This window comes from Gadus chalcogrammus, chromosome 1 (genome assembly GCF_026213295.1).
Source record: "Gadus chalcogrammus isolate NIFS_2021 chromosome 1, NIFS_Gcha_1.0, whole genome shotgun sequence".
Classification (NCBI taxonomy): domain Eukaryota; kingdom Metazoa; phylum Chordata; class Actinopteri; order Gadiformes; family Gadidae; genus Gadus; species Gadus chalcogrammus.
The window spans coordinates 27,861,451-27,882,437 of record NC_079412.1 but is presented as its reverse complement, the minus strand read 5'-3'; the positions used below and the strand labels follow the sequence as shown (position 1 = coordinate 27,882,437).

Here is a 20,987-nt window from a genome sequence, read left to right as displayed (position 1 = left end):
CACCCCGAACTACGTCATCCGGCCTTACCCAGGAAGTAGAAAAAAAATAATTTGGGCCAAGGCGAAGTGACAGTGTAGCATAGGTAGCTAGCAAGGGTTTCCCTCATATTTGGCAATATTTTTAACATTTTATTTGTGTTTCGTCATCAAGGAAATGTCGCTGTTTGGTAAGATATTCGGCGGCGGGGGAAAGGGAGGGAAGGGGCCCAGCGCGCAGGAGGCGATCCAGAAGCTGCGAGAAACAGAGGATATGCTAACCAAGAAGCAGGAATTTCTAGAGAAAAAGATTGACCAGGAACTAGTGACTGCGAAGAAAAACGGCACCAAAAATAAGAGAGGTGGGTGGTCAAAATAAATGTTTAACGCGTTGCATACGTTCTATAATAAGGATCGTCCGCATCGGTCGGCTATTGGTGCTGCTGCTCCCAACTCTGTTGCCAGGCGGACTCCTGCCCACAGAAGTGTTCACCTGGTGTCCTGACTGGGTTCATTTCTCTCTCTCTCACACACACACACACACACACACACACACACACACACACACACACACACACACACACACACACACACACACACACACTCTCCTCCACTTGCTGACACATCTATTGAGAAAATGCAATCAGATTTGATGTGCAGCTGAAAACGACGAGTAAAATGTGATTTATTTGTATTTTTTCTGGCTGCAGAATAGCATGACTGTGTGTTGTTAATCAAGACGAAATCCAAACATCACTCTAAGTCTAATAGAAGGTGTTTGTTTTAATGAGGTAATGTCATTATCGTATGTGTTAGTGTATTGATCACTGATTGTTGCATGGTAAGACTTATCACGTTGACCATTTCTGCACACACTCGCTCTAATTTATATATTTTGGCAAGTGATTGTGTTCGACTGGGAGTCATTGTATTGTCCCTCAGCTTTCACATCAGGGATAGTGCAGAGTTCACTGTGAAGCTGCACACCGCGTCTGTTCATTTGTAGATAAGCCTATCTTAAGGTGTGTATGCTGCCTTTACCCGGATCATTCCATTACATCATATTTATACCCTCCACATCGACTGTTGTTTTCCGACTGCCCAACCATCAATTATTTTCTAGTGTCAATGGTTGCATGTCCTCCGTTTGCTCATCTCTCCGTCTCCCTCCCTCCCTCCCTCCCTCCCTCCCTCCCTCTTTCTGCAGCGGCACTGCAGGCGTTGAAAAGAAAGAAGCGCTACGAGAAGCAGCTGGCGCAGATCGACGGCACGCTGTCCACCATCGAGTTCCAGCGGGAGGCCCTGGAGAACGCCAACACCAACACCGAGGTCCTCAAGAACATGGGCTTCGCCGCCAAGGCCATGAAGTCGGCCCACGAAAACATGTAAGGGAAAGGACGACACCTCAGTCGACACCACGGTTGACAGTTAATAATAATAATAATAACACATGGTATTTGTGTAGCGCTTTTCTCGCACTCAAAGCGCTTCACAAATATATAAGCAAAAAGAAATGCAAAGTTGATGGGGGCGCGGCGGGGGGGGGGGGGGGTGGAGGCAGTGGAGAAGGGATGGGTCTTTAGGTGTCACTGGAACACCCCCCTTCGTCAGCGGATGCAGCTCCTGTAACGCGTTGCTAACAGGATGGGTTGGGTGGGATAGTGTAGTGACTAGGTACTAGTTCTAGGGCACTCCACTCCCAGAGGAAAGCGGCCGGGAACGACCCTCCAATGTCCACGACCCTGGACTACGAAATGACATGTTTCTGAGTAAACTGTCACTGTCCCGGGTTATTTTGGAAGAACACATCTCACTAAAGGAAACGAAACAAAATAGAACTTTCGCATTCAAAGTTGGTCATTGGTTAGGATGAATCGGACCATATAGTCGCGATCTTTCTCTTGCCCATCGGGCCCTGCTCTGCACACTAAGGGGGTCGTTGAAACCTGTTTAACCTGGAGGAAAGTTGAAATAGCTGTAAAGTTCCACTTAAAGATATATAGAGGTTGTCGGCCTGGCTGGTGTGAGCCAAGATATACATATAATCTAAGACTAAAACATTTAGATTTTATAATTTAGACTACTGCTCATTTTGTGTTGAACTAACTGTTTAAAAAAACGGCTTAACTGTGTTTTTCCATATTCACGTCTTAATTATGTAGCTGCTGTCAAAAGCTGCGGTCGATCATCACCCCTCTCCTTGAATCTCTCCAAATTAATCAATGGAGAAAACTGAAATCCGAGGAGTTGAGATTGTGTTAATATATGCGGCAAATTCTGCCAAGCTCCTCCCCCTAACCTTGATCTGACCCTCGAAAGACGTCAAGTTAAATTTTGTACAAAGTACAAAAACATCACTGCATTGGTTAATATAATGAAAAAAATTTATGCAAATATACCGTTCTTAAAAAAAAAAGTGTTTTAATTTAGATGAGATCCACTGAATAGAATACACGGCATAATTATAAGCAGCACTGGTTTGGAACCATTGGGTATCTTAGGACACTAACTGTCAGACTACTGATGGGACAAAACCTAACATGTGATTGGCGCTCGTCTATTAACTTTTCCTTTTGGCCGCGCTGTTAAAGGTTGTATGAGCGATTCTAGGCCGAAACATAAATGATCTCATTCATCTGAACTTTCCTCTCGATCCACTCGCTGCCTGCCCCATAAGCAGGCCGTCAAAGAAACGCGTCTCTGTAGGCAGCCTATGCTCCGAGATCGTAAACAAAAACAAATGGTATTACCGACCACTTTGGTAATGGTATTACCAAACCCCACAACACTAAATGTGTTGTGGGGTTTTTTCCTGGATGCACGAAACACGGAAGGGAGGGGCGAGCGGGCTCTGTTTGTTTGGGAGCTCGCTTCAAACACCAACAGAAGTGTCGTCAGCCAGCACCGCCGATACGACCTTTAACGTTACCGGCTCTCCTGCTCTCCTTGTGGCTCCAGGGACATCGACAAGGTGGACGACCTCATGCAGGACATCACAGAGCAGCAGGAGGTGGCGCAGGAGATCTCCGACGCCATCTCCAAACCAGTGGGCTTCGGAGAGGAGTTCGACGAGGTACGCTTTGTGGCGTTTGGCTTCAAGGGAGATGCCGCAGTTCCTGTGTTTGTATCGGAATATTCGGTTGCTAAGATGTGTAATTACACCAAAAGGTCTCTTGATGGCACTAATGACAGACATTTCCTCCCACAATGTTAAACGGATATTATGAGCCCTCCAGGGTTCAATCACCTAACCACAGATAATCCCAAAGTCGGTTCAAACAAAGCTTGGTTCTGTGGGTTCCAGAGAGCTAGGTCCCCTCTATCTCTCCCAGGATGGGCTTTAGTTTGAATGTTTCCCCTCTGGGTCACTTGCGCACTGTTTGTATGTTGTATGTCCCGGCACTTAAAAATAGTACTTAGCATCATGTAGCATCTTAGCCTAGCTTTGTTGTACAGGGGGGGAGGGGGGGTTAACCTAGTGATTGTCAGTGCCTGGCACTTGGTTCTATGAACATCTTGTACTGACAGCGATATATTGTTGTTTCTCTTATTCTGACAAATGTAAGTCGCTTTCAATCAAACCGTCTGCTAAATCTCTCTCTCTCTCTCTCTCTCTCTCTCTCTCTCTCTCTCTCTCTCTCTCTCTCTCTCTCTCTCTCTCTCTCTCTCTCTCTCTCTCTCTCTCTCTCTCTCTCTCTCTCTCTCTCTCTCTCTCTCAGGACGAGCTGCTGGCTGAGCTGGACGAGCTCGAACAGGAGGAGCTGGACAAGAACCTGCTGGAGATCGGGGGGACGGAGAACGCCCATCTGCCCAGCGTCCCGTCCACCTCCCTGCCCTCCAGACCAGGTGAGAACCGCTGCCTCCGACCCCGCACAGCCAAGCACTGGGACTCAGAAACATGTGCTGTAGCCTTACTTTCCAGTCTCTCTTGTGACACTTTCGTTGTATATGTGCAGTAACGAAATATATATATATATAGGGTTCAGTTCACAAGCATTTGTAGTGGTGATTGATCGAGGACTGAACCGTACATATGAGTTACAGAAATGCTCCACAACCCGAGAAGGTGAAGTGTCACTGAGGGAAATGAAGGAGGTTTTTACATCCTACCCCAAGACCTGCCGATATAGCCCCGCCCACTTTGCAACTGCATTTTGGGACCGGCTCCATTCCTCGTCTTATAGGGGGAGTGCAATACTGGCTGGGGACTAAAAACCAATCACCATCCAAGAACAGAAAGTATCATTATGATCAAAGCGTAGGGCGGGATGTCAGCGGATTATGTTGACAGCGGGTGTTTTTGTTTTCACAGCAGCCAGAAAAGAGAAGGAGGAGGATGAAGACGACATGGAAGATCTACAGCGCTGGGCAATGGAGGCCATGTGAGAACACCGACCTGACCAGCATCCACCACATCCCACACTCACAGGAGAACCAGAGAACAGGAGATCGGCGCCAGAGAGAGACCTAGAGAATAATGGACCTGTAATACATCGACTATGGGTGTTTCTGAAGGCTTGAGCTGAAGTCAAGCGACAAGTTGCCAGAATTGTTTTTTTGTTTTTGTTTCCTTTATTCTCCCTCTGGCCTTCGATCCCAGAGGAAAAATCCTCAGTTTCCAGCGATTCTAGCGAGCATGGCAAAGGTTTGTCCCTCATCAAGGCTGTAAATACAACTATTCCCAACGGCCCTCGTGGCCCAATAGGCTGCTGATAGAACATACGCGTCATATGTCCGGCGGTTCAATATTTGGATTATTGTCAGACTATTCTAATGTTAATAACGAATGGAAAAGGGAATCTTTGGGAGCTGAACCTTGAAACGCCTGCTACGAACATATATACCCCTTTTCCTTCATGAATTTTTGTGTTTTCCATAGGAAATATATGAATGATTCTTAAACTGATTAGAATCATTCATATGTTATAATATACTTATATTAATTATATTATACTTAATAATATACTTATTGTTTGGTTAAGCACTCCCCAAAAGCTGCGACTGAGTCTTGGCATGCTTTGGTTATGAAGCTTGGAACAGTCTTTGTTATCCAGTTTACTGTTTTTCCCAAACGGTTTTGCTTTGCTGTTGATTTTGTTTGTGTTTGTTCAAGCGTTTAAAGCCCTTTCCCAACTATGCCTGTACCTTGTGACACTTCAATGGCTTTTGCTGTTCCCCAGAAGACCAGAAGCTTCCCGCCAACTGGTTATTTGATGTTAATATCCAAAATGTGTTCCTTTATTGTTTTGCAGTTTGTCATAGTTGTGTTTTTTTGCTGACACCCGCAAGTGTTTTGAACGGTTATACTGTGTGAAGCGTTTCAACAAAGGGAAGGCATTGAAATCATTGCACGACTGAACCAACAGAGATTTATCCTGATACTTTCATTGTATTTTCTGTCTGGGTCACGTCAGTTTTCTTTGGGCACTATGGGTTTTGTTTTTATTATTAATTTAGAATTGTACAATAGGCAGAAAAAGGAAGCATTTCACAATGTATTAATGTAACTGACAAAGAGATATGGGTTTATATATGCTATGATTAGTTTCCCTACATTTCCAGTGTTTTTGGATTTGAGTCATTTTAGTTTTGCTAAAATATGATGTACATTTTTTACATATACAGTATGTAACACTAGAATGGACATGCATGTTTACATTTCAACCGTTTATTTATCACATTATTTGACAAATCATTAAAATTTCCAATTGTATTTCTATCACGACTGCTCTTTTTTGTTCTTCTGTTTTAAGAAGTAGAAGAAGTACAAGATCCTAAGCATGAATCATTTCTATATTCATCACTAAAGGGACGGTCATGTCTGTCTGAATCATCTATTTGCTATATTTGACTCCTTGGATTAATCGTGGTAAATGTTAACTCGGAAGTATACTAATCAGCCTTTTTTTATACTGTGTAAAAAATAATAACGATCTAAATTTTAGCAACAACGCTTCTTGAACGCGTCCAGCATCCAGTGTCGCATTATACTGACGTCACCTTCGCAGGTTAACGCATGCGCTCTGTGGTCTCCGCTGATGCAAGAAAATTCAGGCGCAGCGGCACGGGAACAGAGGGACAGACACTTCTCCGTTTTCTTGCTAATTTAAGTCCGCAAACATGTCGGGAGACGAGGTGAGCTACCGCCCTGAGCGAGTCTGTATCAGCACGTCCACACACACACACATGGGTCGGGCGGTACCCTTTCAAGATGTCCGCGTTAATCGTGTTTCTCAACGCGGCCTCCGGACAGCGGCTCTCATGTCACCCTGCGGCTCACATGGCTACGAGCTAAAGCAGAATGGGAACGTTTCCCTTGAGCACTCATTCAAGAGTAAATAGAAAAAAATGTGTTCTGCTGACCACGTCGAGCCATGTAGTTAACGCACATGTGACCGATCGGCCGTGTCAGGGGCGATATGCGGATCATGCGATGATCAGGGTTATACCGGCTAATGCTAACGCTAGCTCCCTCTGCTAGGAGCACGCTGATCTAAAGCGTCCATCCACCTCCTCCATAGAACGATGGGTCGTTAAAAGATGACGACCCCGTTGCCAACCTTATCCTAGTGTCACAAAGTCTATGAACGCCCTTTATTAAGATAATTAACGTTGGTAATTATCCACCCATCTGTTTGAATTAATCTTAATGTGTATCTTCACAATGGTTTTTTTTCTTCTCCGCCTCTTTTTGTAGATGATCTTCGACCCAAACATGACCAAAAAGAAGAAGAAGAAGAAGAAGCCCTTCATGCTAGATGAGGAAGGAGGAGACGGGACGGCAGGAGAGGAGGTGAAGGAGGTCGAGGCCAAGGAGGTGGAGCCCGAGGGAGGAGACGATAAGGAGGTGGACTTCGAGGAAGATGAAGGCAGGAAAAAAGGTAATGTTTCAACTGGCAGACGGCTCTTGTTGCCTTTGGTTTAAATAAATTCAGTTAAATGACAGATGCGCCCATCAAAACAGACGGTGTTGTAGCATATTCTATTGTCAAATTACATGATTGATTCCATTTTCTATCGATTTATTTGACATCCAATAGATGCACCAATTTAATCTGTGTTTTCTCGGTTACTATATAGATGTCACTAGATGAGATGCCTTTCGTATAAATAAATAAAAAGTCAGAAACTACTGTTAAAAACATCTCTTTTATGATGTCAAAATTTCACCGTTTTTTTACGTCAGTGGACCCCTCTATGTGAATCAAGCCGCTGTATGAAAACAATGTCCTCTTTCAGAGCCCTCTGATGACCTCGATGATCTGAACTTCCTCAATCAGAAGAAGAAAAAGAAGAAGCCCACGAAATTCCTTGATAATGAAGGTGAAGTTGACATCAAGGTATGTTTTCACCGACACTCATAAGAACGTATAGTGCCATCTCCCAGTATGAACTGTATAGCTTACTGCCATCTCCTAGTATGAACTGTATAGGTTACTGCCATCTCCTAGTGGCAGTAACACACACGCGAACAGAGGGATACAGACAGACACGCGTACAGACACACACACGCACACACAGAAACACATACACAGAGAAAAACACTGACCCACACAGAGAATCCCCCACTCTCTCTCTGACGTCGACGGCTGGTTCTTTCCTCAGGGGCTGAAGATCGAGGGGGAGCAGCCGGAGCCCATGGAGGAGGACGATCTGGACCTGATGCTCCCCTCCAAGAAGAAGAGGCACAAGAAGGTGGAGTTCGAGGAGGGGGCGGAGACGCTGGAGAAGGACGACGGTGAGCTGCGTAAAGACGTTTTTTGGTCGTATGCACAACGACTACAGACGCAGTCACTGGCAATGCAGCGCTTAAGTCTCAGGCTCCTTCAACGGTGCGATGTAAAAGTATAAAACAAACACAAGTAAAAGAGCTAATCCTGAAAAATAAATAAATAAACTACAATACTGTACATGAATAATTAGAATATAATAAAAATCTAATAGTAACTAAGGTATAAATAGATGCGTCATAAAGGGAAATGTAAACGGATGTCGACTGTTATGAAGTGGCATAATGGTGGTCTAGGTAGCTCAGGAGTTCAGCCGTCTTATGGCCTGTGGGATGAAACTCCCTGAGTCTGGTTCACACAGCTCAACGTCAGGTACTGGGAGCTACTGGGAGGTAATCTGACAAGGATGCAGTCGGCCTTTCCTGTGTTTGAAATCCAATGGGGTTCCATTGCCCCCTCTAGTGGCTGTCCTGTATTGTTGGAGCGCTGTTGACGTTGGTCCTCTCTCCTCCTTCAGTGCCCGATGACGACGAGGGGAAAAATAACGACGGAATCTCCTTCAGTTCCTCCAGCGGGCCGGCCTGGGCCGGGACAGAGAGGGACTACTCATACGACGAGGTAGAGCTGATGCAGCCTACGATTTAAATACTATGCACGATCTTAATTTAAATTTAGGTCGAAAATGCTAATCAATAGTGATTTCAACAAAATCACATCCTACTACTGATATATTCTACCGAACAAACGGTGGCAGCCTGTGCTTCTTTGTTTACACGCGTCTTAATATCGACACAGCCAACACAATGCACACAAGCTAAGCTAGTTTGCGTTGCCAAGCCAGTGGACGGAACACGGATTCAGTTAATTGAATCCTGGAATCTCCCGCCTACTAACTGGGAGGGGCTAAATCTTTAATTACGCACAGGCTTGATTCAAGAAGAACATGCAGAGATAGCTTGGTCTCATTCGTGGGGTGTTTTGTGATATTGATACATTTATTGTAAATTACGTCTGTGTCGGACAGACGTTTGCATTGGCGCACGTTAGAACGCGGTCGGACTGTGGTGTGCTGAGCCCAACATGACCCTGTCTCCCTCTCCGCTCTCCCAGCTGCTCAACAGGGTCTTCAACATCATGAGGGAGAAGAACCCGGACATGGTGGCCGGGGAGAAACGCAAGTTTGTCATGAAGCCCCCCCAGGTGGTCCGGGTGGGGACCAAGAAAACCTCCTTCGTCAACTTCACAGACATCTGCAAGCTGTGAGTGACCAACTCGCCCGGAACTTGGAACCACTCCAGATGAGAATGATGATTGTGTGTCTGTTTGGCCCATGCCTTATGTTCGGTTGGACCTGCTCGTCTAAAATGGCCGTGTCGGTTTGTTTCTCGCAGGTTGCATCGTCAACCTAAACATCTCCTCGCTTTCCTGTTGGCTGAGTTGGGAACCAGGTATGAGCCGTTTGCTTTGGAGCTTTTATCGGTTATGGTCAAGACGCAATCAGTGTGCTGAACCTCGTTGGGTTTTTCCAAATGAAGTCAAATATTGATATACCCTAATCTGCTATCACCTGCTGCTGAAAGGCTATTTTGAAATGTAATGGGCTTTGTATAAACACCTGTGTAAATACCTGAAAAAGAAACCGTGAAAAATGTTAGGGCAAGAAATAAGTGTGGTGTTCATAATGAATAATTGGCAGCTTGTCCTGGAAAGGAACCAATGATTTATGTTTGATATGATTTAAACGTCTTTCCCCGTCCTCGCTCTCAGTGGCTCCATAGACGGAAACAACCAGCTGGTGATCAAAGGCCGATTCCAACAGAAGCAGATTGAGAACGTCTTGAGAAGATACATCAGTAAGTGAATTCTCCAGACGCTCATCCAGACGCACAAGACTCTTGACTATTCCTTTAAAAAAAAAAAATCATTGCATATGAATGTTAATTACGTGAAACAGAATTAACCCAGATGGGGGAATGATTGTCAAATGAAGTGCTCCCTTTGATAGTTGTCATTATTTATAAAGCATTGCAAAGTCCTGCTTCATTCACATTCCCGACGTGACGCTCCGTCACGTCGAGCCTCCATGCTCCGCCCCCTCCTGACCCTCCTCCTCCCTCTCGACCAACCACAGAGGAGTACGTGACGTGTCACACCTGCCGCTCGCCCGACACCATCCTGCAGAAGGACACGCGGCTCTACTTCCTGCAGTGCGAGACGTGCCACTCCCGTTGCTCCGTCGCCAGCATCAAGACCGGCTTCCAGGCCGTCACCGGCAAGCGAGCCCAGCTCCGCGCCAAGGCCAACTAACCCCCCCCCCCCCCCCCCGAGATCTGTCCCCGGCTCCGGGCTCCGACTCCCTGCCTGGTGGGGGGGAGGGAGGGAGGGGGGGCTGAGGGGGTACAGGTGGATCTGTGCCCCGCCCCCTCTGTGTTTTGTAACTGGACTCTGAATCAGACTGAGGGAGGGTGCTCTGGGAGGGGGAGTCGACGTCTGCGTGCGTCCCACCGGGCTGAGGGGGGGGAGGGCGATGGAGGCGTCATATGAGAAGCTTGTGTGTTCCGTAAGACCGCACCTTGCCATATGATTTTATTAGATATTCTTTTGTCGTTCCCCCCCCCCCCCCCCCAACTGGCTGTGATTGGACGGTCGATCCTCTGAAGAATGCCGGCCGGGCGCCTTCCTTTTGTGCTTTTTATTTTGTTGATTTGTAATCTGACCATCTATTAAAATAACTGCGTTATTAACCAACGGAATAAACAACTGATTTCTCCTGCACACACACACACACACACACACACACACACACACACACACACACACACACACACACACACAAGGAAGTGGCATTCCAGTGACCCGCATTCACATCCTAGTCGAGCTAGCTCTGGCCGCGGGAGCGTTCGGTTCTTCTCTCTCCCCCTCTGTTCTTCATCCTCATCGCTATCAATACTTCACCTGTAGTTTTTGTTCTGTTTCTTCAATGAATACAGATACTCTTCAATGATGTGGGATTGATTCTATTTTTTTTTCTACTTTGCCTGGAAAGTTGAACGTGGTTCATTAAATGGGTGGGGGGGACTTGGGTCATCAAGTAACGTTAAACATTTTGGGACGTAGGTTGGCTGTGTATATGAGGATCCCAGTGGATCCACATTACTGACCATCACCAAAGGCCAGTAGTGGTCTGGTGGTTGAATGTGGACTTGTTTTGATTGTGTTTGAATGGCCACATCATTATTTTGTTCGTGGTGAACAATGAGGTTTAGTTTAGTAAATCACCTCTTAAGAAGGAATTAATAGGACTGGGTTCATTTTCCGCAGCTTTAAACAATTACCTGGTTCCATTAAAGCAATCTGAGGCTTGATTTATAAGTTATACTTAGCCAGGTACATAGATTGCAACCTCTCACAAAAAAGAATTGCCAAAGTGTCAATTGCCCTACCTGCTAATTATTCAGATTCCCGAGCAGTTTTCTGATGTGATGGTTAGGCTTATCACTGAAAGTTTAGTGGTGGTAATAGTACAATCATTTCAATATAAGTGTGCTATTCTATTGGTTAATTATTTCTATATTTGATAACTGCGAGGGGTAGCCAGGTTTTAGGGAATAGACTATGGTTGGCTAATTCCTTAACCTTTGGTCTGGGTGAACAAATTGTTTCTCTATGGACTTACCGCGTTGCTGAAATGTGCTGTTTATTTCCTGATTTATTTTTTATATCAGTGCCCTCTGCTGGACAAGTGTGGAATTCCTTCCGTAGGGCCTATATATATATTTTGGCGGCTGTAGTGAGCATTTTGGTTATTTCTTTAAAAATTCATAACTCCTCACAGGAATGGGCTAGAGACCTACTTTTTACCTAATCTGAAATGTATGCTCTACAAGTCGCGGGCCGTATGTTTGACACCCCTGGTTAGGTTTATCACTGAAAGTTGAATGGTGGTAATAAACAGACCTTTCAATATAACAATGTTATGGTGGTTAAGTTATATACTTGATAACGGTGAGGGGGAACCAGGTTTTAAACTTGGACTATGTTTTTTTTCTTTTGGTGTTATTTCTTTTGGTGTTATTCCTCAATTCCTCTTCCCATGTTATTCCATGGGAAGCTTTTATTTTGAAAACTGATATCGCGATACTATAGGATCAACTCCCTGCCGCCATGCAGCTCAACTATTAGCTCGGAAGTTATCGCGATACAAAAGGATCAACTCCTTGACGCCGTGCAGCTAAACTGTTAGCTCAGAAGTTGGTTTGACGGCTCTGCGTGGAAAACGTCAGCATGCCGCGGGTTTACATTGGACGTCTGGCCCCCCGCGTCCGAGAAAAGGACGTCCAGCGCTTTTTCGGTGGATATGGAAAGCTCATGGAAATAGATTTAAAGAACGGGTGAGTTTGTAATCTGACGTTAGCTGCGGCTACACCTGGGAATCTGCCAGTACTAATTTCCTATAAAGTAATGGCTCTTCCGCTTACCGCCGCATTAAAACATTAATTCGCTCCTTGATGTGATAACTTTTAGGCTAGAGCCGTCCGGGTGTGTCGGTCTAACCTGCCTCTGTTGTGCCCTACAACTCAACCCCACGGAGCTGAGCCACGCTGTTTCACTTCTGATCCCAGATTTGGTTTCGTGGAGTTTGACGACAACCGCGACGCGGACGACGCGGTGTACGAGCTGAACGGCCGAGACCTGTGCGGAGAGCGGGTGGTGGTGGAGTACGCCCGGGGATCCAGGAGGGACCTGGACGGCGGTGGGAGCAGTAAGTGCTGTCTGTTGGACCTCTCCCAGGTCCCCTTGTTGGGTGGAGGAGGTGGACATGTGGACCGCACACAGACGTGTTACGCTTTGGTGTTCAACCTCATTAGGGTCACGTTGAACTATTTGTGCAGGGCATTATGGTTTCTACCTACTTTAGCTTCTTAATGTCCGCGCATCATGTTTGCGTGAATCATGCCCTGCAAAACTCAAAGTCTTGGTGTGGAAGGCTTTTACCGGTTCATAAATACCTGGCAGGCTGCCCTGGCCTTCAAGTGTCTTCACGACAGAATGAACTGTTCTTGTATTGGCTCATTTATACCTGCTGGTAAAACGGAGCGCTTTTCGACTCAACGGAGTCGCTTTTTAGTGAGGCGTCTAAATCAAGGTGCTGTATGTTTATTTGTTGACTATAGTTGCACCAATCTTTACAAAAAACACAAATCATACAAAAGATTTCATTAAAATATATTTTTATTTCCAAGCAAGTTAAGTAACTCACATGTCTGCTTGTGTTTGAAGGATCGTTTTTTTATTTGCATGTACGCTGTACTGTACAAAGTAAATTTCCTTACCAGATGATTGAAACTTTTTCATGTGTACTATATCATTTCTATTTTCACATTAAACATTAACAAAGTCCTTAATGTTTCAATTTGAAAGAGTCCACCTGTGGCTGAGTGTCCACTGGGTGGGCAGATGACGCTATCGCCGTGAGGCCTCGGCTTTCACCTTTACAATGTGTGTGTGACCTTTGCCCTGACCCCTGACCCTTGGCTGACCTAACCGGAAGCCATGACGACAACAGCCTTTTGCCAATAGACCAGGGGTGATGGTGAGGACTCCCATTGGTTTCTATGTTGACAATAAAGCGGAGCGGGTCTAGCCGAACTCCTCAGGGCAGGAATACCGCAGACAGTTCTGTGGTCCCGTGGTTAGGGAGAACATGATCGGTGTGTGTGTGTGTGTTCGTTTCCTCAGACGGAGCTAATGTGGCCCGTGATGTCAACCTATCACAATAATGCATTATTTTTGGTATTTTTAATTAATTTCTTCAGGATTCAAAGGTATTTGTACAAAGAACATCACGTCGTTTTAACACAGGGAAGAAAACCTGTTTTTGATTTTGGTGGATGCCGACTTTGTTGTTGGAACGGATCGGGTAGTTTTTGTTTTTGGCAGAAAAGTCAGCGAAGCGCTGAAAAGTGCAAACTAAAAAACACGGAACAAATAAAGAGAGGCATTGGGGTTGTTAGCTCGAATCCCGAGGTTTGTCTGGACTTGTGTGGGGAGGGGGGAGGGGGGGGATCCTGACCTCTTCAAGGCAGACTACAGTCCACCGTTTAGTTTCCTCCCTAACTCTGGCCCCGGCCCCATGTATATGTTCTGGTTCTAAAGGCGGTGGATACAGTCACGTGACTCATGTCGGAAGAGATAAGTTCGGCCCCCCCGTCCGGACGGAGCACCGCCTCATCGTACAGAACCTGTCCACACGCTGCAGCTGGCAGGACCTCAAGGTAGGACCCCCAGACAAGGACCAGGGTCAGGGTGCGGGGCTGAGGGTACCAGGAGGAGGGTACCAGGGGCAGGGTACGCGTTCCCGACCCGACGTTCCAGACCCGACGTTCCAGACCCGACGTTCCAGACCCGACGTTCCCGACCCGACGTTCCCGACCCGACGTTCCCGACCCGACGTTCCCGACCCGACGCCCGCAGCCCTCTCTGTTGAGGTCTAACGTGAGGATCTCGTCGCCCCCCCCCCCCCCCCCCCAGGACTTGATGCGTGAGGTGGGAGAGGTGACCTTTGCCGACGCCCACAAGGAGCGTGACCACGAGGGCGTGGTCGAGTTCAACAGCCGCTCCGACATGAGGCGGGCGATGGCCAAGCTGGACGGGAAGGACGTCAACGGACGCAAGATCCGCCTGGTGTCCGCCAGCCACTCCAGGTGATGCCCCCCCCCCCCCCCCCCCCCCTTGTTATCACAACATCGGCTCGACGGCTTCTGGGTCGCTTTGGGGCGATGTTTTGAATGAACTCTGATTTTTTTTTCCCGCCCGCTTCCAGGTCCCGCAGTCGCCGTGGTTCCCGCAGTCGGAGCTCCCGGAGCCGATCCCGCTCCAGGTGAGACCGGAACAGGAATACAGCGTCTCTCTCTTCGACGCTTTCACGTTGCTCACCTTTGGGTTCCTCACACGTTCCTCACCGTCGGAGACGCCGACGACGGCAGTGAACACATGAATGGATGAACACATGGTGCTGGGATTGTTAGGTTGTAGGTCATCATGTGTTCATCAGACCGTGGCTGAGGGTTGAGCAGTGGAGGAATGGGCTTCTCGGAGATGTTGACGTTCCTCTAAGCCAAAGTTTAAATCGCCAGTGATCCAAAGTCGTTGTTGCATGCCTTAGGGGTAGCTTGGGAACTATATATTTATTTTTCTGAAATCATCTCAAATATATGATGAATATTTCCCAAAGATGGCGCATCCAGTATAGACGTAGGAAGGACCCAAAACGTACATTCTTAAAAAATAAACGTCAATTGTTGATCCTGATGTTGTTCGTGTGCACCTGCGTCGCCACGCCAACAGATCCCGTTCCCGTAGCAAGAGGACAAGCCGCCGTTCTCCGCCGCGCTCCGGCAGGAAGTCTCGCTCCAGGGGCAGGAAGTCTCGCTCCAGGTCCAGGTCCAGGTCCCAGGCCCGCTCCAGCCGCCGTTCCCGTTCCCGTTCCCGTTCCCGTTCCCGCTCCCGCTCCAGGTCCAGGAGCCGCTCCAAGGTTCGGCCCGGGCACGCCTCCCGCAGTCGCTCGCCATCGCCGGCGCGGGGCGGAGCCCGTCCTGCGTCGCGCTCCACGTCACCGCGGGACTCCACCCGGCGCTCCGGATCCCGGGACGGCCGCTCGGCTTCCCGTTCCCGTTCCCGTTCCCGATCCGGCTCTCAGGATTAAAAAGGAAATGTGTAAACGCGCGCGCACACGGCAGAACACGAACGCACACACACACTCTGCAAAACATGCAGACTTTGTTCACACACATGTGCGCACACACGCACATCACATTACATCCCATAGATGTATCCGGGCTTTCCTTATTTTCCTGGGTTTACCCCACGCATCCGAAGCAGTTGCCATGGCGTTTTGATTCTTCAAATTACAAGTTTGTCAGGCATGAGTTAAGCATTGCGTTCATCATTGCGTTCATCACTGCGTTCCTTTAACATATTCGATTTTTTTGGTCTCAAATAGTGCAATCCCATTGCACTATTTCGATGGATAACCGATTCTTAGGTGGCTGGTTGTTTTGATAACTGTTTCTTTGTTTCTTATCATGCATGGTGCTTGTGTGACGGGCAGTGGATAAATACAACTCTGATTATTTTTCTTTGCAAGTTAAGCAGTGGTAGGCACATTTTAATTTTTCCATTATTTTTAGTTTTCAGGGTATTGAAGGACAACTGCATCTAAGAATCTTGCAGTAGAAGGGACACATTTATTCTAAATCGGAGACATCCTAATTGGTTTGGTTATTTGCAGATACATTTGTGGGAGTATCAGATTGGCCTGATTTTTGTTTCATTTGAAAAATGTTTAGTATTGTATCAATAAAAAACGAGTCTTAATATAAACGTGTGTTTATTCCATACATGAACGGGTTAGGTCTATTAACGTGTAATTTTACAAGTGCTTTATCAGTGAGGGTTCATTAATTTCAAGAACTAAATGGCGACATTTGTGGACAGGGAGGCCACCGCGATCAGATGATTCAGTGAGTAGACCGTTCCTCGGAGAAGACCTCCGCCAGTCTATGAAACGACGGCAAAGCGATCGATGCTGAATTGCATTATCCCACCCTATCTATCTCCATGCATGTAAGCGGTTTCAGTCGGCTGAAGTCTAAATGTGACATTGTATGAGCAGTGACTGTACATCAGGCTCACGCATGCGCTTTTGGAAACCCGGAGCCGCAGGAGATTGAGCTGGTAAGCCAAATTTATTAGCAAAGATCAATTTATTTATGTTGTGCATGTATCCGCAAAGCCCGGGTGATGCTGGCGTCTTCCAGATTGCGTTGTATTGCACGATGTCCGAGTGTTTATCCCGCGGGTTACGTATGCAACGCATGCATATGTGAGAAGGGAAAAGACTCCACCATAAAGCTATTTGGGGTTAACAATGTTCAAGGAAACGGGTTTAATTGACCTATTTTCCAACAGTAAGTACATGGCCCGCCGCAGAAAATGATAAGTACATTAATGACCCTTGGTTTTTGCGGTGTTTCGCCAGTAAAATAATTCTCATTCATTCTGTAGCCAACCGGGATGTTGGTTGAAGGGTTAATATTGAGTAAACGGGTTTTCTACTGTGGGGTTGAGATGCGTCCTGTATGCTCCTTCAGGGGCGCTTTGATTCCCCGCCATTTCAACGTTGGCTATTAGCGTGTTTTTGGGGAGATGGCTGTCATTGTTTTATTAAGTGCAAGAGTATGAGCCGTTTGAAAAGTCACTCGGGGTCATAGACTGCGTTTTGATAGGGCATGTTTTTTTTTAATGTGTATGGAAATCTTTTTCAAATCAATTAATGGGCATCAATAATTGCTTTGCATCCACCCATCCAAAAATAAAGAGCTATTCTTTCTGTTCTTCTCCTATACACTTAGTTGTGTTGGTGTCCGTTCCTCCCATTTTGTGAGGGGAACGGAGAAAAAGCGAATGCATTTTTCATTTGGGCCATTTTAACCAGTTTAACCCTTTCTACAGAGGCGTCATCGGAGGACAATCACAGGTGTCACGGCTAATTATCGCTCTCCTGCGGGCAGTAGGCCTGGCCTAAACTAGGGAAGCTAAGTCTACTAACATGGCCTGGTGCATAAACCCATTATTCGTGTTGTGACACCTGTGATTGATGCAATGATGGTTTTTCTTTTCACTTCGTATTGTGACCCTGACAACGTTAACACGCGCACACGTCTTCAATTCATTCAACCTCTCCATCTCAAACTGTGACCTCCACATCCGTCGTAGTAGGCCTCTGTGATTACAACAGTGAATTGACACAGTCACGGATCAAGCAGTGCTATTCCAACGGCTAATTAAAACAAACAGCCGTTGATTGTACGCTTTGTGATAGTGCCGGCTGGCTGTTCCTCAAGAGCGCGCACACATCCGTTGGTAGGGCTGCTGATTGTTTACTCGCGGGGTATTGTGTACCCCTTTCCCCCCCCCCCCCCCACGACTCCAGCACTCCGGAGGGAGGGGAACGGAAGGGACACAGCGATGAGTGCCAAAGTCGACATGGACGTTCCAACCAAAGAGCCGGACCGTACGCCACCAGTCTCCTCTTCCTCCTCCTCTTCCTCCACCACCACCTCCTCCTCCACCACCTCCTCCTCCACCAACTCCTCCTCCTCTTCCTCCACCACCTCCTCCTCCTCCTCCTCCTCTTCCTCCTCCTCGCCCCCCACCGACACCATCCTCGTGTGCAGCAAAGAGGGGACGTCCAAGGGCCCCCTTCTTCCTCCCCCACCACCTCCTCCAGCTCCTTCTCCGTTGACCCAGACGACTACCACGGCTCTGCTCCTTCCAGGTGAGGTGGGGGGGGGCCTGGCCCCTATGTGTTGGTGGCAGGTGGCCCGGCTGGGGGCTCCCACTCTGTGGTTCTTCCTCAGGATGTTTGGGGAACTTTAGGGTACTCAACCGGAGGGGCGAGAGCCTATTGGGTCACCTGGGATTTGGGTACGGGACCATAATGTACAGGCTGGCTTCTTCTCTTTTAGCTCCTTCTTCAAGATGAATAAATCGTTTGTTTCTTGCTGTGTGTATCTAAAGGACGATTGTTCTTTTCCCCACCAAGCCGTGGTCCTACCCGGTCACCAAAAGCTGGAGGTGACGTCAGCCACAGTAGTGGCAGAGCCCGGGAAAGTGGGCGGGGTTATAGAGGCGACCACACCCACAGCCCAGGTGGGCGGGGCCTGCAGCATCGTCCACGTACTGGAGTGGAAGGAGGGAATGACTCTTCTGCCCACCACTAACCTCAAGGTAAGCTTTTCCGTCCTCTCACTGTGAATGTAATGTTGTCATGCATGTTTACAGAATAATATAGAATTATTTATTAATCAAACGGACGACCGCAATAGGAACAATTTGAATTGAATTCCGTTGTACAGAATTATGAATGTGACACTTATTAACCCATTGATGCTGAATCGGTGGCCTTGTGTGTGTGTGTGTGTGTGTGTGTGTGTGTGTGTGTGTGTGTGTGCGTGTGCGTGTAGTTCTGTGTTGGCGATGTGGGAACGCTGAGCGCGCTGATCACCCCGGCGATCGCCAGCATCTCCCCCCAACCAGCCGCCGGGGCTTCTGGGAAGTCTGCCGCTGCGGAGGGAGCAGCAGTGACCACGACAGGTAGCGGCCCCAGTGGTTCACCTAGCCTGCTGTGGGAGTAATGGTTTCACTGGGATTACCACCAGTTCACACTGGGCTACTTAGTATTTTTAAATGTTAAAAAAAAAAAAAATTGTTGTTGTCTGTTAATCAAATATATATTTGTATTTGTGTGTATAATCATTGTGCTGTACGGTGAAATAGGTAGGTGGTAAACAGACTGGTTTGTGTTGGCGTTCACACACGGCTCAGCCACAGCCTCAGTACCGTCCTAGAGGAACCTCCCATTCCTCCGGGCCCGGCTCCACCAGATCAGATAAAGTACGATGAATGGGCCAATTTTGGTCCAGTGTTACCACTTCCTCAAGTCCGATAGTGAGTCAGAGCATTTGTCATCCAACACGAGTACCAATGAGATCCCTGTTCAGACTTTACCCAAGGTCACGGAGAGGTCCTTAGAGTGGAGGTCCAACGCTAAACGTCTGTGTTAACCTGGACAGTGTTTTAGCCCCACATCGGAATAATTCTACAATCATAAAGTACTTCTTCATGCGTGTTTAAACTCGCGGATACTTTTTTGGTATTCATTTATAATTCATGCTCATGGAGAGAAGATTTATTTAGTTTTTTACTTCCGGGAAGTGCTAAAAAAGCGAAATAATGTAGTTATATGGCGCGCATCGCAGGAGTAGATGGTAAGGGGGGGACCTGCCTAGGCGCCCTGATGCAAGGCAGCAACGGGATTCAACCGGCACGCTGCCTAGGGTGACCGCTGGCTAGCCACTTGGTGGGTTCCCCTTGTGGTGCATGTGCGTCAGATTTAGTCCGTGTGCACGTTGCGTTTCTAATATGAGTGTCAGTTATACCGAGCTGCACAACATGAATATAGTCCACACACGGATTTGCTGCATTTGCGTCAAATAAAGTATTTCGGTGTACCGGCACATAGCGTTACAAAATTTGTCGAGTTGTTATTCTAAGACGCACAACATGAAAATATAGTCTTTACAGAGTTGCTGCATGCCTTCCCCACTCATTCACTAACTGAGGGCCAACCGGCCAGTTATGCTTTACGTGTTTATTGTCCGAATATTAGAGAATCCCAACAAAACAGCAGATACTGCAGTTATTAATGTCATTAACATCTGAAAATTTTACTCTTTTTTTTTTTTTTTGGGGGTTGGAGGATAGATTTATAGATGGATAGAACTGGTCCGTTGAACTGGTCGGTTGAACTGGTCGGTTGAACTGGTCGGTTGAACTGGTCGGTTGAACTGGTCCATTGAACTGGTCCGTTGAACTGGTCCGTTGAACTGGTCAGTTGAACTGGTCGGTTGTGATTGGTCAAAGCTCTACGGTCTCCATGGTCCCGCTCCAGACGCGTCGGCATCCCCCGCCGTCCCGGTTTGCGGCCCCCCAGTGGAGGCGGTCGAGGCGGGGGTCCTGGTGGAGGTGGGGGTCCCGGCGGAGGTGGGGGTCCCGGCAGAGTCGGGGGTCCCGGTGGAGGCGGGGGTTCAGGCGGGACCGCGGCAGCAGAACCACGAACCGAGAGCGCAGCGGACCTACCCAGAGGAGCTGCGCAGGGAGCCAATCACAGAGAAGTACTGAACACGACACGACACAACCCAACACAACAAAACACAACACAACACAACACTACACAACACAACACAACACAACACAACACAACACAACACACCATAACTGACATAACTTAGCATACATAACATAAGGAGCAGTCACACGCTGCTCCTTCTTAGAGAACAGTATTTACTACGTCCTGAGCGTGGCAGCGAGGCCTGCGAGGCCCGGCTCCGATCCAGGTCCGCCTCCTCCTCTCACGCCGCACCGATGGAGACTGAGGCCCCGCCCACACGGAAACCATTACTGTGTGTAAACGCAGTCTTCTTGGCCGAAAACACTTTTTTTGAAGCCGAGTCCCAGGGTTGGAAAAGATAAAATCATCCCTATGCATATTCATGTTTGGATTCGTGTGGACGTCTGATACGCAGATGATGACGTCATCGCCCCCCCCACCCTTTAGAGTTCTGTCTAATATTTTTTGTTTGATTTGTATTCTTTTTGTAGCTTTAAGTACAACCCCTTGGTCAATGGAATTACTAACTAACTTTAAAAAGTATTTTA

The 20,987-nt window shown here is 47.4% G+C and overlaps 4 protein-coding genes across 4 annotated transcripts in view; all 4 read left to right on the top strand.

Moving 5' to 3' along the window:
- Positions 1-35: 35 nt before the first annotated feature.
- Positions 36-5,696, top strand: LOC130389908 (charged multivesicular body protein 4b). The gene is made up of 5 exons (XM_056599785.1): positions 36-338; positions 1,184-1,361; positions 2,935-3,049; positions 3,696-3,822; positions 4,289-5,696. The coding sequence occupies exons 1-5, from the start codon at positions 155-157 to the stop codon at positions 4,360-4,362; spliced, it is 678 nt and encodes a 225-aa protein (XP_056455760.1). The 5' UTR covers positions 36-154; the 3' UTR covers positions 4,363-5,696.
- Positions 5,697-5,982: 286 nt separating this feature from the next.
- eif2s2 (eukaryotic translation initiation factor 2, subunit 2 beta) lies at positions 5,983-10,499 on the top strand. Its single transcript, XM_056599782.1, has 9 exons — positions 5,983-6,111; positions 6,674-6,857; positions 7,216-7,316; positions 7,582-7,714; positions 8,224-8,324; positions 8,817-8,965; positions 9,098-9,154; positions 9,474-9,559; positions 9,838-10,499. Exons 1-9 carry the CDS (start codon positions 6,097-6,099, stop codon positions 10,011-10,013), a joined length of 1,002 nt encoding a protein of 333 aa, XP_056455757.1. The 5' UTR covers positions 5,983-6,096; the 3' UTR covers positions 10,014-10,499.
- A 1,300-nt stretch (positions 10,500-11,799) lies between these two features.
- On the top strand, positions 11,800-16,123 carry LOC130389876 (serine/arginine-rich splicing factor 6-like). Its single transcript, XM_056599783.1, has 6 exons — positions 11,800-12,097; positions 12,329-12,468; positions 13,863-13,981; positions 14,238-14,410; positions 14,530-14,586; positions 15,054-16,123. Exons 1-6 carry the CDS (start codon positions 11,991-11,993, stop codon positions 15,409-15,411), a joined length of 954 nt encoding a protein of 317 aa, XP_056455758.1. The 5' UTR covers positions 11,800-11,990; the 3' UTR covers positions 15,412-16,123.
- Positions 16,124-17,735: 1,612 nt separating this feature from the next.
- l3mbtl1 (L3MBTL histone methyl-lysine binding protein 1) overlaps positions 17,736-20,987 on the top strand; it is a 13,279-nt gene continuing 10,027 nt past the window's right edge. Inside the window, exons 1-5 of the mRNA XM_056602079.1 lie at positions 17,736-17,787; positions 17,905-18,045; positions 18,313-18,497; positions 18,734-18,850; positions 20,277-20,443. Coding sequence (XP_056458054.1) covers positions 17,736-17,787; positions 17,905-18,045; positions 18,313-18,497; positions 18,734-18,850; positions 20,277-20,443 — 662 coding nt within the window. The remainder of the gene's footprint in view (positions 17,788-17,904; positions 18,046-18,312; positions 18,498-18,733; positions 18,851-20,276; positions 20,444-20,987) is intronic.